Here is an 18,753-nt window from a genome sequence, read left to right as displayed (position 1 = left end):
TGTTTTGATTATGTACTCAAATTTGGCTTGTGATTTTCTGAGTCATCACACCCTACGTGTGTTTGATGAATCGTGATGAAAAAGGCTTCGGCAGGTTACCGCTATCCGGTTATACCAAGGTTTTTATACATTTCTCGCAGGAATCGTACTGTTCCTGCAGTTTTAATAAGATGTCAGACAAAAAGACACAGCCTAACAGTGCTGCTGATCTCCTGCGTGTTGCACTGCTGGTCAGCTGGCTGAAGGAAGCCAACTACACATTTCATCACAAATCTACAGCTAGTAAGCAGTTAGCTAATATAATATCATTTTATATCAGCTGTTATATTAACTGATACAATGTATCAGCTAATATCATGTTAGCTGTTGCTAATATGATATATGAACTAATATAATTTCAGATAATATTGTATTAGCTAATATTAACCAGCTAATATAATCTCTTAATTATTCCATTTAGGGTTAATCTGTCAAATGAAGCAATACGTAGGACTATGCCCATACAACATGCAAAACTGAAATATTTTACACTACTATAGTTTTAAAACAGTTTATAATCTGTGAAGGCTGTTTTCAGTAAACAAGTCCAAAAGTAAAACATTTCATTCTCAGTTGCGCCTCAAAAAATGTAAGTCGCTCAAACCCACTAGTGTCTACATATTGCATTAAGTCTGTCAAATGTGAGTAAATAGATGTCATAGATATAAAAGGCTTTAACTGCATTAACGGATATGTTAATGCAGTGATTACAGCAGTATAAATTACAGCTAATCATGTTTTACATTCTGAGATTTTTACCGTGTCGTGCGCTCTCACCATACCGTGAGATTCTCTAATCAGGCTGAGCTGCTCTGCCCTCCGGCCGGTGACAGCCCGCCATGTCTTCATTGTCGGTTATTCTTCCGACTGGGTCTGGCAAATAATTGCTCATCACCGTTGGTTAATTCTGTTTACCACTCTGTCTGTCAGCGCTTGGGTCGGCCATAGCCCTGAGATTAGATGGCAGCATCTGGACAAATAGATGATTATTGTTATGTCTGTGTGTGTCGTGTGTGTGACTGTATATGAGAGCAAACAAAATCAGCCTCCTTTGAGCCAGGTTGAGCAGACTCTGCCCCCCCTCATCCAGATGCACCCATTTCCTGCTTCACCCCTGTCCTCGCCCCCTTATCAGTCCCAGGGATCTAAATCCTTTCCCTTTTTTTGTGGGTCTCACATGTTCCTCTAATATGCTATCACCGAGCAAGTGTATCTCAGCCCTTCTGACCTAAATGGAAGTGACATTCGGCAGGGAAGTGAGCGAGAGATGTGGAGGAGCATGGTGGCAGTGGGGGTCAAAGATTGCCCAGGGACAAGGTGGAGAGCGTAACACGGAACTATAAATAGCGGTTGAATTTAGCTTTCTCGCTCTCTTTTTTACCTCCCGTTTCCAATTTGTGGTGTTTTCCTCCGCAAGGCACATTACGTCGGGGGTCCGCGGTCGGAGACGAAGAGCCCTCTTAACAAGAGGTCAGCGATAAGCCACCCTTTTCCCTCACTGATCCTCCTCTGACCAGGACACACACACACACACACACTAATGGCCAATGCTGAGGCTGGATCTCCAGCCGGTGACTAAGACATATGAGTGTGCGCCACAGAGCTCACTCAATCATAGCTAATGAGGTCAAGAGGGCATCAAATATTTACAAGAGCTCACTCCGCCGTGTACAGTGTCGAGGGGGCTGCTGTTTCGACACAGCGTTGAATTAACCAGATGTGCTTCATTTGTGTAGCTGCTCGCTAAAAGCAAAAGCTCCCTTCTTTCACCTCTTATTTTTTTGTGCCGATATGGCCTTGTGGAATAAAAACAAGCTGTTCTTGTGTGTACGTGAACGAGTTGAATGAGACACTGAGCATATTGACCATGCAAAAGAGGTAAAAGCCCATGGAGATAATACACCAGTGGAGCTGATCAGATCCAATAAAGGAAGAGAGAGGCTTTGAAGTCTTAAGGGAGCCGTGAGAAATAGAGCTTTTTGTTTATTTCTTCCTCTGAGCCCGCATCATCAGTGGCTCCATGAAATGAAGCCGTGATGATGCCAGAGCCACTGCATGCTTTAAGCCACCCACTCAGGACGTTATGGGCAGCGCTGAATTAAGCAGAACGTGTCTGCATTTGTTCAAGGTGGCAGCAGCTTAGAGCAGCGTCTCCGGATGGTTAGTGGTGAACCAGAGAGAACCGCAGGTGCGAGCTGTGGAGGCAGAGACAGTCTGTCTCCAGGTTTGTTGCTATGGTTGTTCTTCATTTGATTTATAGAACTCTTTCCATCCTGACAAACTACTAAAATTACTCATTTAGTTCCCTTAACTCTGTATATGTTCTTGCACCAAAACACTACTTCATATTTGCTTCTTCTTAAACACCCTGGAATAATAAACCGCTGGAAACCGAAGACAAATATGCAGATCCGATTGATAGCACAGTTCACGGACCTGGAGTAATAACGGCAGTAGGAATGATAATCAAGATTTGTGGTTTAAAAGGTGCCTAGGGTAAAGCTAATCTTCTGATGGCATCAGTTGTAGATTCGTCAATCTGGCTGTTCATCATAACATGACATCATGGGAGCATATTTCAACACAAAGTGATGTCAGAACTTCAGGGAATGTGCTGACTTTATTCAAACTCTCATATGTATTCATAAAAAATAGGACATTCTTGTAAAGATTCTGCTCAATTTTATGTGTTTTGTGAAAAAAGGTCTTTTCTGGTATGGAAATGAAATTTTTTTCATACTTGATCTTTGGTCCTCTGTTTACTGATGCTGCTCCCAGCGTGTTATGGGTCACCTGACTCAGAGCAGCTCATTTTATTCAGCTTGCAGCACACATTTCCAACTCCGTTCCAAAATTAGGAATCACTAGCAAGTTGTAGATATAATCTTTAAGCCAAGATCTTGTAAACAAAATGTAAGAATCTGCTGTCCTGTGGTCAGTTTGGCCAGTACAGCTACAATGTCATGAAAGAATGACCACAGTGATTCTTCCTCAGGCTGAGACAATCTGTCTTGACATCATTGCTATGTGAGCACTTAGACATACCAGCTCCTTCTGACACAAGTCAAGGTCAGTGGGAGTATAACTGAAGTGCCTTCAAATTCCCTCAAAGCATCAGTATGGCAATAAAACGTATGAGATTAGTCAAAAATGATATTTGCACAAGGCGTGATGATTCCTGTTGCCAGTGCCACTGGTGTTGTATCACCATTTGAATATGTGCTTGTTTTTGATCTGATAACCTTTAAACAGTTTTTTCTTCTGCTACTCTCATCTCCAGACTTTGTTTCTAACAAGAGATCATTTTAAATGCTCTTTTTGGTCTCTACCTTAATCCTTATCCCTGAAAATGTTTTCCTTTTTCCAGCTTTTGGCATCACCTGAGAACAGAAGATTTCCCATCAGTGAATTTTGTTATCTGATTATATTCCAATTTGTACCTTTCATATAAATAGCTATGAAAAGGTGGCTGTTTTTTTTAGGGCTAGCTTGGGACCACCAAACAAATATTATGGCATCATAATCATAAATCCTGGACAGTGTGGTCTTCTCAGAAACCTTAGGAGAAATTTATTAACAGATTTCTCATCAGCGAGAGTCGAGGACATAGAAACTTTTTTTAATCTCGGCTGAAAGACAACAATTATTCACGTTAAGATCTTTTTAATTCAAATAAAGGTTTTGAAGAAAAAAAACTGCTACAACAAAAAACATTTGATTAATATGAAAAGTTTTAAGGTTGTTCTGTTGTTGCAGACATAACCATCCCATTAAAGGTTTTCTCTGCTGGAGAGCAAACAGGTTTAATTTTCATTGTAACACTTTGACAAGATATGCAACTGAAGCTTATTTTTCTCCTGTGTATGCCCCTGAGAACTAGTTTTGTGTCTTTTATGCAGACTAATTATTTTTGCTCTGTTGAAGGCTTTTGTTAATGGACTTTGTCTGTTCAGCAAAATTCTGAAAATTATCTCTAAAATTGTGAGATGGCTTGATAGAAACTTTTAAAATTAGCCTTACTTTCATAAAGCCCACTTTGCTCTGGAACTTTATGCAATTTACGTTCTTTTTTTCTTTTTTCTTTTTTTTCCATTGCTTCTACACTCAATATCTCCTTGAAATCTTTTTTTTTTTTTTTTTTTTTAGGTTTGATTGCCTTTTCTCAGATATTTGTACAAAGAATTAGCAAGAGATTAATTTTTTTGATGGATGTCAGTTTTTATTTTGAGCAGGGAGGTTTTGCCAGATTAACTTGGAAACAAAAAAAGCTTAATTATACCCTTGGGGAAAATTTCCACTTTCACTGCTGCCATTCCAAAAGAACCCAAAACAAAACAAAACAAAAAACAATAAAATGCAATATGCAGTTTGTAGATATAGAGCATCACAAAAGACAATTAAAAAAACAAAAGAAATGGTACAAATGGGGCCACAAATAAACCAATTACATAAGAAATGTTCAGCTTACCTGTTTTTTTTCACTTTAATTTCTCTGACAGGATACACCAGCTGTCTGTTGGTGGAAACAGTCATTATCTTGTAATTCATAGGTTTTGATCTTGGCGTCTTTTCCCAGTTCGTATCACGTAGTTTGCATGCAGCAGTGGAAAAAAAGATCTTCTCCTTAAGAGTCTTTGATGGATCCGTTTCTTTTTCACTGAGCCATAATTAAGGCTCACTTTTAAAATCTGCAGTGATTCCTCACAGATCCTCTATCATGCCCTGGGAGCCCCAAACTGCCCTTTTGACAACCCCCGCACTATAATAAACACAAGAAGCTACTTAGTTTGTCCAACCATTAAGGTGAAATAAAGTGATGGTGGGGGTTATGTGTGCCTGGGGGCTGACGGTTTGCTTCCTCAGGCCTGGTTAGCGTCCACAGTGCCGCGTGCCAAAGAGGCCTTGCAGATGTTCACAGGAGGAAGAAACCGGCAGCTGACAGCTCCTCCAGCTCCCACTCACAGACAAATATCTCGTGGACGCTGTGTGTGGGGCATCAGCAGTCCTCCCAGAGCTCCTCCATCTAAGATTCATGCGGAGCGTCGAAGAGAAAGGGCAGCCAAAGAGCACCTCCCTGAGGTTTTTCCTCCCAAAATAATGCAGTGCCACACCTCTGCAGGGCTTCTCTTACATCTCGTCCCCCGTGCTTCTTCTTGATCCCTTCGGTTTCACATTTTACCACTTCCAAAAACAATTAGGCAAAAAAAATTATTTTAGCTTTGCTGGAATGTGAAAGATTATCAGATTAGGCAACCTTGTCATTTGAAGTTGATTTATGCTGTTTATATGATAAAAATATTAGGAATTGTTTTGCGTTTTTAAATAAAAAAAAATGGGTGCACTGATTATTCAGCAGGTGACAAAGCTGTCTCTGGATTTAGTGGATTTTTACTTTTGCAAAACTGACCAGCGACCAAGAGATTCAGCACTCTAAAGTTCTGACTGTAATTTACATGATTGATTTTACTTTAAATAACTAATTTTGCTGAAAAGTAAAAAAAAAAAAAAAGTTAACGCACTGATTGCATAGCAGGTGACTAAATGTGGTTGATTTTTCCTCTTTAGCAAAATTGACCGATGACAGAAAAGTCCTGCAATTTTGCAGGAATATTGTGGACTATTACTATAATTTAGAAAAATGACGGAAATATTTCAAGAGTGGATAACGATTGAGCCTTTATTGCTCACTCAAACACAACAATCAAAAGCAGCACTGACCATGCAGCACTCTAAACGTATTTATCTAGAATGAAGTTTAGTTTAATGTCATTTCATTTCAACTTAATATCATTTAAGGCCTGAATGGGACAATATATCAAGAGCTAATCCTCAAAAAAAGCAAAGACTGGCTTATTTTATGTAATAGTGAATTTTTAAATAAACATTAAGGACTTTGGTTCTGATGCCACTCTTTATCCTGTACTGCACTTCTGTACTATAGGAGTTTGTTGTAAGTCGATAATTCTTTAACATTAATGCAAAGTAATACTAGTAGATTATTTGAGATGAGAAAATATCTTGTCATAAGGGAAATGATCTGCCAAACTTTTACTTTTTCATCGATAATAAAGAATTGACTTAAAACAAGCTACTATAGCTTGTTGAAAAGTTACTTAGAAAACTAGACAAAAATGACTGCTTTTGTGTTTATGCAGTGTGTGAACTTGGAGTGTACTACTGTATTGTTTATACATATGTTGGTAATTTTCACTTTCAGTTTTAATGGCTGAAATATTTCAACACCAAAGTTGGCAAAGAGAAAAAAAATGCAACTACACAGACTCTAACAAAGACACTACATTTGGTAAATGTTTTTGGTAGAATAAAAACCTCCAACTGTTGATAACTAAGCTGTTAATGTTGCTCAATTACTGCTTAACTAGAATATCTCAAATTTTTTATGACTTTTACTTTGAGTCCCGCTACAGGAAGTGTTTTTAAAACAAAACCTCAGCATGGGCGGTACTAGACAGGGGCCAACGGGGGCCAGTGTCTCTAGAGCTGGCCCTGGGCCCTGTAAAGGCCCCTGTGCTGAAGTGATAATATTAAATAATTTTTTATGATGAAAGTAGAGAAACTGTAACCAATTTGTTGCTTGGATCAATTAAATGTTTTGTCTTCCCAGTTTTACATAAACAATGAATTTAAACTGAAGGTGTTGAACTTTTCAGATGCATCAATATTGAGAGGATCTCAGCTTCAATCTGCTAGATAAGCGATCTGCAACCTGCAGCTCCAGAGCCACAAGATGATCTTTGGCTCATTTACTATATAAAATAAAATATTGCCCTTTATTTTGTCTTGGTTCATTTATTTTATTTTTTTTTTACCTCCATGAAAATGGCCTGTTTTTCATGTTTGGTCTAGAGTGGCTACTAAACATGAGAAAAAGAGAGTAAAGAAAATGTAAATGCTACAATTTCTGTAGAGTTTTTGCTGTCTGGCATTTAAAAGTATTACTTTACTTTTAAGGTAATAGCGGTAATGTATAAATACATAAAAATATTCTTTAATTGTGATCATGGTAGATGGATTACTTTGACATAATCCTTGTAAAGAATGGTGAATATGAATGCACAGATGCCAAGGCAGATGACCTGGGTGAGTTTTGTTTATCATCTTGGCAAAAATGAACTGAGAACAAATTTTAAAAACTTTTAACTTGGGTTTTAAAGTTTTGTGATTTATGACTGGATTTTTCCACAAAAGATTCAGAACTCAAAATACCAGTTTAATTGTTTTTAGTTTCTTCTAAAAAGTTAGTTACATCCTCAGTTTTTCTATGTTTTTGTGTGTGTTTTCTGTCCATAAATGCAACCTTTTAGAGAAAATAATAATAATAATAAACAGAAATCTTCAGTGATTTACTATTTTCGACCAGAAATGTTTAAAATATTCATGAAAACAGGAAAACAGAAATCAGAAAACCTGGAAGAATAGGCAAAAAAGCAATCCAAGCCGTTCTGCCCGCGCTGTCATTTGTCTTGGACAATTCGAGCAAAGCCAGCTGTTTCCTCCAACAATAAGAAAGCTTGAAATGGAGACCGAAAAGTTGGTAGAGCACAGAGTAACTGCAACGGCAAGCCTGTCGAAGAAGAATGAGGTGAGGAGGAAAAATACCAAGTTAGGAACAAAAAGGAGATAAAGTACAGGCGGAGGGGTCAGATGAAGGATGGGCGACGCCAGGCGAGTGGCGGAGCAGCAAAGGAAGACAGTGATGTAGTGGTGGCGGGGGAAAGGAAAGAGGAAAAGTGGAGTAATAATGGATGAACACAATAGAAGTGCATTAGAGCTGGAGGTGGCACTTGAGTTTCTGTGGAAGGAGGGTTTGTATTAAGGACACATCTGAATATCCCTGTAATTCATGATCCAGGGTCATTTTTTTCTGCAAGTAGTTATGTAGAAAAGCAGATAATTTGTATATATTATCTCCAAAATTGGTCCTGACAACGTCGTGGAGGCACAGAAAATGTACCCATCCAGATGACATAAGAGAGATCTTCGGTTTACTCAGCTGAAGTCTAAAACGTGCCAGAAAATCACGTTGTCACCCTCCCGTCTCCGCTTCAGCTTCCTTCCGCGGCTTTCTCCACACATGCACCCCTCTCCCACCACCCCACTCCACCCACATGCTCTCATGTGGCCCCCAGAGAAGCCTGTCACTGTGAGTGGCCTTCTGCCACAGGAGGATAAACTACCTGTCACGCCGGCGACTTTCTGTGGAATTCATATCAGAGGCAAAACAAAGGAGGTGCTGAGGTCACGGGGCATCACTCTTAAATTATTCATCCTCTGCTTCCTCCTTCCGTCTCCTCTCGGCCTGTTGCCTACTTTGTTCTGCCAGATCACAACAAGGGCAACTGTCAGTGTCCTCCCGGACTCCCGGGCGTTTTTGGATGCTAAGTCAATAAGCGGCACGCCGAAGCCCCCCGTCGGAAAAGTTACTGTTTTGGGAGGGTGCGTTGAGTTCAGGTTAATCATGTGACGAGGTTCAGGAGAAGGAGCACGTCTCCACTTCTGAATGTCACAGCATCATAAAAATTTTAAAATATTCTTTCCCTCCCACTCGTCGTTTGGTCTCCCTGAGTGCATAATTTATCAGCGTCTTGGCAGCTGCTTGTTTGCATACACTTTGCAGGACGTCTCCGAGTCGGATGGCCTGGAGATTCAGGGGTAACTGATTTGACAACATGCACAGAGGAGAGTACGCAGCCGCTCTGCTCCATAGGCTTCAGATCAAACACAGTCATTCTGAGGATTTAGCAACTGAACTCTTGATGAAGAAAGGGAAAAATTAACAAAATGTCAATGAAGACACAATACTACAACCATTTCTATATCTACATACAGTTAAGCTCCAAACTATTCATACCCCTGGTCAGTGGGTGGAGTAGTTCTCTTGCAATCAGGAGGTTGTGGTTCGATTCCAGCTTTCTCCTGTTGCATGTCGATGTGCCCCTGGGCAACACACTTAACACAAAGTTGTGTATTGGTGTGTAAATGTGTTCATTTGTGTGGAAAGGTGCATGTAAATTCCATGTAAAATAATTTTTATTGAATCTTTTTGCGAAACTTGTATGTTTTTATATATTTCAAACTTGTACAATGTAAAGTTTGAAAATAATTAGTTAACCCTAACCCTAAAGAATAGTTAAAGTCAGATGAGTCAACACTTCAGTCTAATTCTGGTTACCAAGCATAATTAAAAGCGTACTAATTTCCATGGAGACCTTGGTACTCATAATATGGAAGATGCCAAGGGAGGGTAACAAAGTCAATGTGGCGCCTCTTCTTCTATGTCCATGTTCAACATGCTCCGATAACTCTGTTCATTTGTGTTTTCGTCCAATTCCAGAAACATCTGTCTTCTCTGGGTTTGAGCGTCGCCTGGGACCAGAAGGCAGCCGACATATCCGGGATGTCTGACAAGAACAAAGGGATGCTTCACCTCAGTGGCGCCCTCCACTGGGCTTCCTGAGAGCTCGACCCCACAGCTGGTGAACAGGACGCAGATCTAGAGGAGGAGAACATAGAGCGACCCAAGCTGTTCTACGCCGACCATCCGTTCATCATCTTTGTTAGAGATAACACCACTGGAGCCCTGCTGCTGATGGGCGCTTTGGACAATGTCGAGGGAGAACTCCTACATGATGAATTGTAGCATCTCTTTCTACTTCCTGTCTTTTCTCGTTTCCTCCACCGGTCCCTCTCTGAGACAGCTTGCTGGTTTCTGAGTGCAGACATTGTCATTCACTGCGGCACTCTTTCACATCACGCTGTCATATGCTGACACCACCATAGTCTTTTGGCTGACTGGCACTGACACCGCCATATCCGACATTTACACTGTCATACACTCAGAGCTACACCTACACTGCATGTATAAATGATAACTCTGTACAAGACATTACTGAAGTTGACGGATACAGGATAAGCCTCCAACTCAAGAGAAAATCGATGGCATCTCTTTTTCTTCCAAAATCTGCCCCCACGCAGAAACCTTCAGAGACTGATCAAGTCAACAGACACGACAAACAGGACCACTGTAGCAAAGAACCGCCATGCTGACATACAGAGGAGTGCTTAAAGCATTCAAACAGAAGCTCTCTTTGTCCAAAAAACACCAGGCCAGGATCAGGAGTGACACCGCGGTTGCTCTGGGTTGCCAGATACCCGGGACAGCGTCCTCTGAGGGTCAACAGGGGAAGATTGATTGACCACCCAAGTGCTTATTGATGAGCCAGATAATGCTAATGACCGTAATGCGTTACAGAGTGTGTCAACAATATGGAAAGGATGGGTGAACCTTTTAATCTTTTAAGTCCATCGCTGATCTATGATGTCATTTTATCACATGAATCGAACTTGACTGACATTGCTTGGATTAAATGTAACAAATTCATGTTTCAGAGAAAAAATATTTCTCTGAAACATTTGAGTGTAACAGAAAAGCAAAGTAAAAAGGAATTCAAAAGGACAAATATATTTTCACAGCAGTGTTTTGAGGTGTTTAGTCTGAAAACATGAAGCATTTGTGAAACTGGGCTTAACACCAGGACAGCCACAGGGTCATAGCAGAATAGCAGATAAAGTAGCAAAACAGCTACCAGGAGACTGGAACAAAGCATCAGTAAATACACAGAACCTACACCTAAAACCTGAACTGATGCTAAAACTCAATCCAGGTCTCTCTTGTTGTTGGTGCAGCTCAGAAAGTGCACTTTAAAAGGAGAAATCCACCAAAACATGCTCTTAGTTCTCAGCGTGAATATAAATGCTCCAAAGCGGTTGGCTACCTCTGCTTTTTCACTCAAGTCAGCAAGTCCTCGCTGTGGTTGAACACAACAAACATCTGTTTCCATCTACTTCAGGCCAGCTCTTTCTCCTGACCCATCTTGAGCTTTTACCAGCGGCAAGGTGAAAATGGAGGGTCCCCCTTAGCATCTCTATCAGCAAGCTAACCCTCAGTTGAGTCACGTCTATTTTTCTTCTAAAGGCCAAGTGCTGTGCTGTAATTGGGATGACTGTGCTCTGAGTGCTCTTCCTGCTGTCTCACTCTTTCTTTCTTATTTTTTATTTTTTTTACCTCCTCAGTCATTTGGCCTGACCGAAAGGTGAACCCATCACAGAGGGCAAGGAGGAAGACAGGAAGTTCACATTCCTACTTTACATTATGTTTTATTTAAAAACATGGATTAAACATTAAAACGGGATTTTATTTTTTCATGTGAGAGGGAAACTGGTTGGTCCTGGTGTCAAGTCATCACAGGAAATTAATATTGATATTAATTTACCATAAGAAAAAACCACTAAATAACTTCCCATAAGCAAAAGACAAAAAGAAACAAGTATTAAAAGCAAAACATCTCTGAATATATCTTGGAGTTGCATCTTAAATCACCTCATAATCCTGAGCAAATCCAGATATAGTTTGTAAAGTGACATGATGTAGTTCACTGCAAGTATCAGATATGTGGGCAAATACCCAATTTAATATTCATGATCCTCTAAGATCAAATAAACTCTCTTTATGCTAATTAATGCTGTGTTTGATTTGTTCTCAGATCTGGGAATTGCCTTCCCCCCAGAGTTGAGCAATGTTCGAGGCAGACAACCAGTGGGATTTAATACCTGTTGTGGTGATAACTAAAAGTAACAAAAACAAGCCAGAAACAACGTTCTGTATTTCTCCCAATTTTATGAGCTGAAACACCAAGGGAAAAAATGTTAACAAAAATATACTATACGATGTATGTTTTTGTACGCCTATGATTTATTGTGATACAAAAGGTCAGAACTATTTTTTATTTTATTTCTTGTGCAACCTTTACTGTGATTTATTCACCATTGAACTCAGAGCTGCACAGAGTCATTCCAATTTCTACTATTATATTATTTAAATAAAACATTGAAAACAAAAATAAACAAAATTTAAGCATTTAAGAAGTAAATTAGTTTAGGCTGAACATGCAATATAATGTTAGTAAACATTGTAGCAACTGTGACCTGTGACAAACGAACACATAACTCAGCCACGTATGTGATTTTGATTTTTTACAGACACTGAAAACAGTTTATCCAACTACTGGAAAACAAAATATTTCCGTCTGAAGTGCATGGTTTTGTTGAAAAAGTTGCATCTGTCTTCATCTGCTGTTTAGACAATTAAACAGTGGTAGTTTCTTAACGACTCTACCAGCACATCTTAATGTTCATCTGAAACATTTTCTGCTGCATTAAACAAGCATCAGTAATTCCGACACTGGTAATCTAATTATTTAATGATAATGTTTAATGTAGCTCAAGCAATTATTTACAATATTGACGTTGCTTACAGTGACAATAGCATAAAGATAAATGTATCTTAGCTTACGCAGTTTTGACATTACAACTGTTAGTTCTGAGGGTGAAATAGAAAATAGTGAAGTAGATCATCTGTTTCTGTTTTTTCAAATCATAGAGGTTCATTATCTGGAGACCTAGTAAAATTCAAAGAATAAAATTATTTCTTATAATCGATACCTGTCTGTATGTGCAGTAAACAGTGTTGAAAGTTGTATCAGAAAAAAAAAATTAGATTGCAGCTGCTGAAAATTTTATTTTTCATACTATTACTCTGCATTCAGATATTTTCTCCTGCCTAAAACTTATGTTTTGTAATGCACATTGACATGGAGCATCACTGATGAGACAAATCTTTTTTTTAAAAGTAAATATCTATCATGTGTAAAAGTAACAACAGTGTAAAAGACCATGAAATATTATATCATAAACATTGCTTGATGCTTGAAAGCAAACCTTTCCATTTAAAGAGAATATGAAAACATTGGGATTAAACCAACGCAGGTCTAAATAACAAACATATTGGGATAGTTTACTTCCTCCTCAAGTAGGCTGGATAAAAAGAAGGTAAGGCTGCTACCCAGCGCTGCGAATTGATTTTTGTTTTTTGTTTTTTATCTTGCCTTTTCCTTATAAGTCACATTAAGTTTGGCTCGCTGTGAGTCGATGTAGACATGCATGTGTTTGTCAGTGTTCTGACCTGAATAAAATGTGAAGGCGAGCCAGCTGGGAGCTGGTGTTAGAATGGGCAGGATTGATGTGCTCACAGCAGACAGCCTCAGATCCATCATCAGCCTGTCTAAATTGAGCACATGGGTTTATTCATTGTGGAGCGTACCTGCCGTATTGTGCCCTTTTACCGGTCTGAGCGGCGCAGGAGGCCTGTGTAGAGAAAACGGCGTGGCAACGCTTGCTGTTGCTAAGCAGAGCCGTACAAAGGGGGCTAATTTGGGTAAAAGCTGGAACACTGGAGTGTTTGAAAAGACTTTGTTGAATGCTGCGAATCAGACAGACCAGCTGTGCGTCTAGACAGCGTTTCTTACAGTAGCAGTAGAACAGGACAGCCGATATTTACTTGTTTTTACCTTTCGTGGAAGTGCACATCTTTTTCTGGCTTTGTTTCTGGGCTTTCAAGGCATCTGGGAGGAAAATTTGCACAAATGTCCTGTGTGTGCCGACAGATGGATAGTCGGACTGAAATGTTGTTCTTTAAATAAAACACTGAACACAGTGAGGATGCCAAATGCAAACAGCGTTTTAAAAGGGGAGGCAAAAAGGGCACATTTGCTTTTCTCCCTTTGAAATAGTTTTTTTTTCTCAATTATTCATTTGTGTAAATGGAGGAAACATCTTCACTGTGGTTGCTTGGAAGCATTTGGTGAGTGTTTCGACAAAGTTTGTGGTACACTTCAAAGTCTTGTCATGAGTTGCCTCAAAAATTGAATAACTGATGCCAGTTCAGGGCTTTGAATCTACTTCCATGCATCCTTGTGGCCCAGCGTCAGTCAACCCAGCTGGGGTGGAAATGAAAACAATAGAAATGGCCTCATGTCTTTAATTCATAGCTGTGTGAGGAGATAAGAGTGGCATTTCTCACATTGCTGGTAAAGATCCAGCTATTAAGCACAGTTCACAGGAAAAAGTTTACAATTAACCTGCATTATTTGTTCCAAATAGATGTTTGGGAGGACATCCCAGCTGAATTAAACTGTTATGGCCAAGTTTCTGCCACTTAACTCCAACAGTCAGCGGTAGATGAAAAGAAATTGGTTAGGATCTACAGCAAAAACAAACAATAACTGCCATGACACAGAGCAACCATAAACAGATAATTATTGGAACAACAGTGGCATTGTCCTCAGTGAAGCCAGTTTAACATCAGCAACATCAACCAAGAAAGAAGCAGTTGTTCTAAAATCACCACCTTAGTAAGACAGACAAGTCTGGAGAAAAGTTTTCAGATTTATCTAATAAGAAAATGAACATTATGAATGGAGGAATTCCTCTAAATACTTCACCTTGTGTATTTAGAGGCTAGATGGTCGATGCTTTCAAACAGTTCAGTGTTTTTCTTTTAGAATAAATCATTAAATGACAAAACTAGTAAAATATTCAAGTCGGTATTGACTGTATGCAGACCTCTAATTAGATTTCCTTGGTCTTCATTATTTTATGACCTCTGCTATATTTGTTTCTCTTTTTATATAAACCTTCATGTTTTCAATAAAAAGTGAACCATTCTGGTGTAAAATAAACTTTCTCTGCTCCACTAATTGCTAAGACCTAAAAACAGAGCGCTTGATGAGTTCGGTTTATTAAAAATATTAATAAAGGTTAAGCATCGCTTTGATATTTCCCGTCTACGCAAGCAGATAGTTAATATGCCAGAAGCAGAAACTTCGCTGCAGCCCATATTAATGTTATTGATCACTGTCAACTGTTGTCTCCTCCAGCCGCCGATCACATCGCACACAGCACTTTCCTGTCTTTTTCTTTCCAGCAATTGTATATATTTTTTCACCAGCCACCCACCTCCACCCCTCCCATCTCCTCGTTTCTGGTCCCCAATAACCCGTCTCCTTTATTGCACACAGTTCTTAGAAAGTGACATGTTGGGAAACTGAATCAAGGTTTCAATAAAGTGTGGACCGCTGCGGGCTCTGACAAGTGAGGTGGATGGAGAACAGAAGGAGATTCAAGGAGGACATATCAGTTCAAGAGAGATAAATAGTTCATGAAGCTGTTGACTCCCCCATTTTATTACTTTTGTCTATGATTTTTCCACTTGCCTGCAGCCCTTACTGTCCACAAATTATTCATTGAGCGCCCCGCCGGGCTCAGCTGCCAATCCCAGAATTAGGAGTTGAAAGGGAGGAAAGAATAAATTTAAAGGTGATTTCTTTTCTTTTTTTTAAAGCAATCGGGTGTTTGTGTACCTGACAGAACATTGATAATCAGCAAAAGCTGTGAATGCATTCAGAAAAGTCTATATTTTTTACAAAAATATTATAGTTGTGTGTTTTTACTCCAATTAACGGCCACATTTTCCAGTTTCAATGTTACACTACTGCTATGAAGATTATTTTTAAGGTATTTTACATACTTTCACCAGAGATGGATATAATTGCTGAAGGTACGGTATTTCATGTCAAGATGCTGAAAAAAAACACATCTTTTCAGACGGGAAACGCTCATTAGTCATTGTCAGTTTCTTGTCGTAGGTGTTGCAGTTATTTGTGGTTTACTTGAACTAAACCCTGAAGTTTAAAACCCCAGATTTTTCTCTCTGGTAGGAGTTCCTCTGATAAACAATGAGATTATGTATGTAGGTTAAAATAGGTGCAAGTTTTACATGCAAAAAGATTATTTGTTAATTCTTGCTGACAACAGATTATGTCTGCTTTGATTAGTAAGGAAAGTAAATTGTCAGTTCATTGATTGTTAACTATTGATAAAAGTTAAAAGCTCTCAAAGAACTTTCATAGTAAAGGACAAGCTTAGCAAAACAAATGTGTGAACTCTTGTCTTCTCAGCCACTATCCAGGTTTTAGTGGCGCCTTGATTAGACTTTGTAACTTCTTCCAATATGTTTCACTGCAGGTATGAGATGCAATAAAGCCTGATCTGGATAATATGGAGAGCAGGTTGAGATTGCTGCCACCTGCTCAGTGAAGCCACACAGTCACTCTGCTCTCATCAGTTGAACTGATGCAATTAATTACTCCTTTCTGCCTGGGAACACACTGCTGGCATTTACATGTGCTGACCCATAATCCCTCCTTCTGCACCGCCGTGTGTTTGCGTGTCCGTGTCAGCACGCGCTCTCCAAATGAACAGCTGCAGAGCGTGGACACAGATCAGACCCGTACCTTCAGTCCCCCTCGCTGGCAATTGCACGTTCTGCTGTACCTGCCTGGTGGCGTTATTCGGAGAGACAGCTCCCTGTATAATCTGTACAGGGTTTGTGCTTGGGTAATGTTGGAGGAGGTTTAGGTGCCACCTGTTACTGTGGTGAAATTGCTGCTGAGAAATGAGGCCAGGTGGGCGTGGGGGCGCTGGAGTGAGACCGCAGCCTTCTCTAATTATGATATACAGTGTTATAATAGGGAGGATACATGTATTTGGGTGTAATTGTTCAAACCTTATTGCCTTATGCCACCGCAGAGTGGAAAGTCTAACGTGAGATCTCACCAGACTGAAGATATTCTCCAAAACAGATTTAAAAATAAATCCTCAATTTTTATATTTATTTTACTTCTAAGAGTTAAATGCAGTGAATTTTAATAGTTTTAAATAAAAACGACAGCTAGAAACCAACCGAAGAGCGGTGGGTGGAGCCATAATACGGGATATTTACGGCAAAATACTACAACGGGAGCACAGCGAGAAAGGGGAATTTCCTGGCCAAAACGGGAGACTTGACAGGTATGTAAATACTGTCTTATTTTGAAGTGTGTGAAGACAGCAGTTCCATTTCCTGTCCTCACATTCTCTGTTCCCCCCAAGCCCCAAGAGCTTTACTTCAAACAAAAAACATACAGTAACAAAATAAAACATGGACAGAGGAGAACAAAATACAAATATATCTAAGGGCTTCACAGAATGTAAAGTATAATGTCTTTCAATGACAGATATCATTTGAACTAAAGTTAGTGCTTTAGCATTAGCGTCCACGAAAAATAAGTTTGCTGTAGTTTTTTATCATTAGCTGAACTAATGTGTATGGTTAGTTCTTTATGGTTAGCGCATCTAACCTTTTTAGTTAGCAGTGTTAGCAGCAGTAATATACTGATTAATTAACAAACAAGATATAAATAAATGTGAAATTTAACACATTCATTTACAGCAGTAGCTGGAGAAGTATTTCTCCAACTACTTTTCCAGGAGTAGTTGCAGAATGAACATTCAGGTTTTCTTTAGCTGATTAAAGATTTAATTTATCAAACATCTCTCTGGGAAGCAGAACTTCTGGTTTGTATGCATAATTAAGGTTTATACGTACCTGACTGGTGTCTAAAGGGAAAGTTTGGAAGAATTTAAAATCACAATCCCAACAGAGGAAAGCCAGCGGATCAGGTGTCTGAAACCAGTCTTATTATGACAGGATAGAGTACCTCCATTTTTTTTTTCTTAAAGATTTTTAGGCCCTTGTGGCCTTTATTGGGCAGTAATTTGACAGGAAAAAGGATATAGAGAGAGAGACAGAGAGAAGGGGAAGACATGCAGCAAATGACCCGAGACCAGGAACTGAACCCAGGACAACTGCATCGAAGACAATAGCCTCTGGACATGATGCGTCTCTCTCCCAGCTGAGTCATCCGCCGCCCAGAGTACCTCCCTTTTGGGTCAGATCCTGTTTACTTTCCCAGAAGCAGGCTGGGCTTCTTGCTCCAGGTTCCTTCAGGTCGCTCTGGGCCTGGAAAGAATCGTCAGCAGAGGGTCACACAGACGCTGTCTGCCCAGGGACTCTTTCTCTGGGAGGCTGTTGGGTGTGTAGCTCCTGTTCTGTGCACCATCTCTTTCCCACTTTGTAGCACACTTCACTGACTCAGCGCTCAGACACAAGTCTGAGTTTTGTGCCACGTTTACATTAGATAGCCATTAGGAAACCCAGACTCACATTCTTTTTAGAACCTTGTGTTTACCTTGGCACAGGGAGCACATAATATGCCAGATAAGGAAGGTTACTGTCTGGAACATTGGATTACTTAAGGTATTAAACCTTCACTGAAAAAATACAAGCTTAACTTAGCAGAGAAAAAGATAATTATTTATGACTTTAAAGTGCGCTTATACTTTAATAAATGTTTTAAACATTATACCATGACTTTATAGTCATTTTTGGACAATCTCATTAGCACCGTCCAGAGAGTTAAAAGAAGATTTTGTAACTCAAAGCCATTTTCACCCTTGTTGGTCAGATTATTTAACTGTTTACATTTCTGGCGAATGTTTTTGACATGGTTTTAACCTTTTCTTTTCTCTGTAGTGGCCATTATTGGACGCTGAAACTTGGAACGGAAACCAGGACGAATGCGCCAACAACTCCAGCCTCACGATGCGCCAACAACTGAGCCGCCCAGACCCCTATTGACACCATTGAGTCCATACTGCAGAAAAGAGGCAGTTCAGAAGTAAAGTTTATTTCAGTGCCTTTCCCAGACAAAATCATCAGAAAACACTTTACGGAAAACCAATAAAATAACTATTAAAACTAAATGCAGATAATAATAAAAAAATATAAGATAACAGCAAAAAAGACAATAAAAGTAAACACTCAACATAAAGCCTACTTTAACAAGTTTATTGTTGCTTTCTGAAACACAAGTCCACAAAGGAAGGCTCTTCTACCATCTTTGTGTCACAAACTGT

At 39.5% G+C, this 18,753-nt stretch overlaps 1 protein-coding gene across 1 annotated transcript in view; it reads left to right on the top strand.

Moving 5' to 3' along the window:
* Positions 1–11,519, top strand: part of serpinh2 (serine (or cysteine) peptidase inhibitor, clade H, member 2) — a 35,911-nt gene extending 24,392 nt beyond the window's left edge. Inside the window, 1 exon segment of the mRNA XM_044098260.1 lies at positions 9,395–11,519. Within this exon segment, the coding sequence (XP_043954195.1) occupies positions 9,395–9,700 (306 nt within the window). The 3' untranslated portion in view covers positions 9,701–11,519.
* The last annotated feature ends 7,234 nt before the right edge of the window (positions 11,520–18,753 follow it).

The sequence above is a fragment of the Gambusia affinis genome, linkage group LG18 (assembly GCF_019740435.1).
Source record: "Gambusia affinis linkage group LG18, SWU_Gaff_1.0, whole genome shotgun sequence".
NCBI classification, from domain to species: Eukaryota; Metazoa; Chordata; class Actinopteri; order Cyprinodontiformes; family Poeciliidae; genus Gambusia; species Gambusia affinis.
Note: the sequence above shows the minus strand (reverse complement) of the source record. Positions and strands in the feature narration are given on the sequence as shown.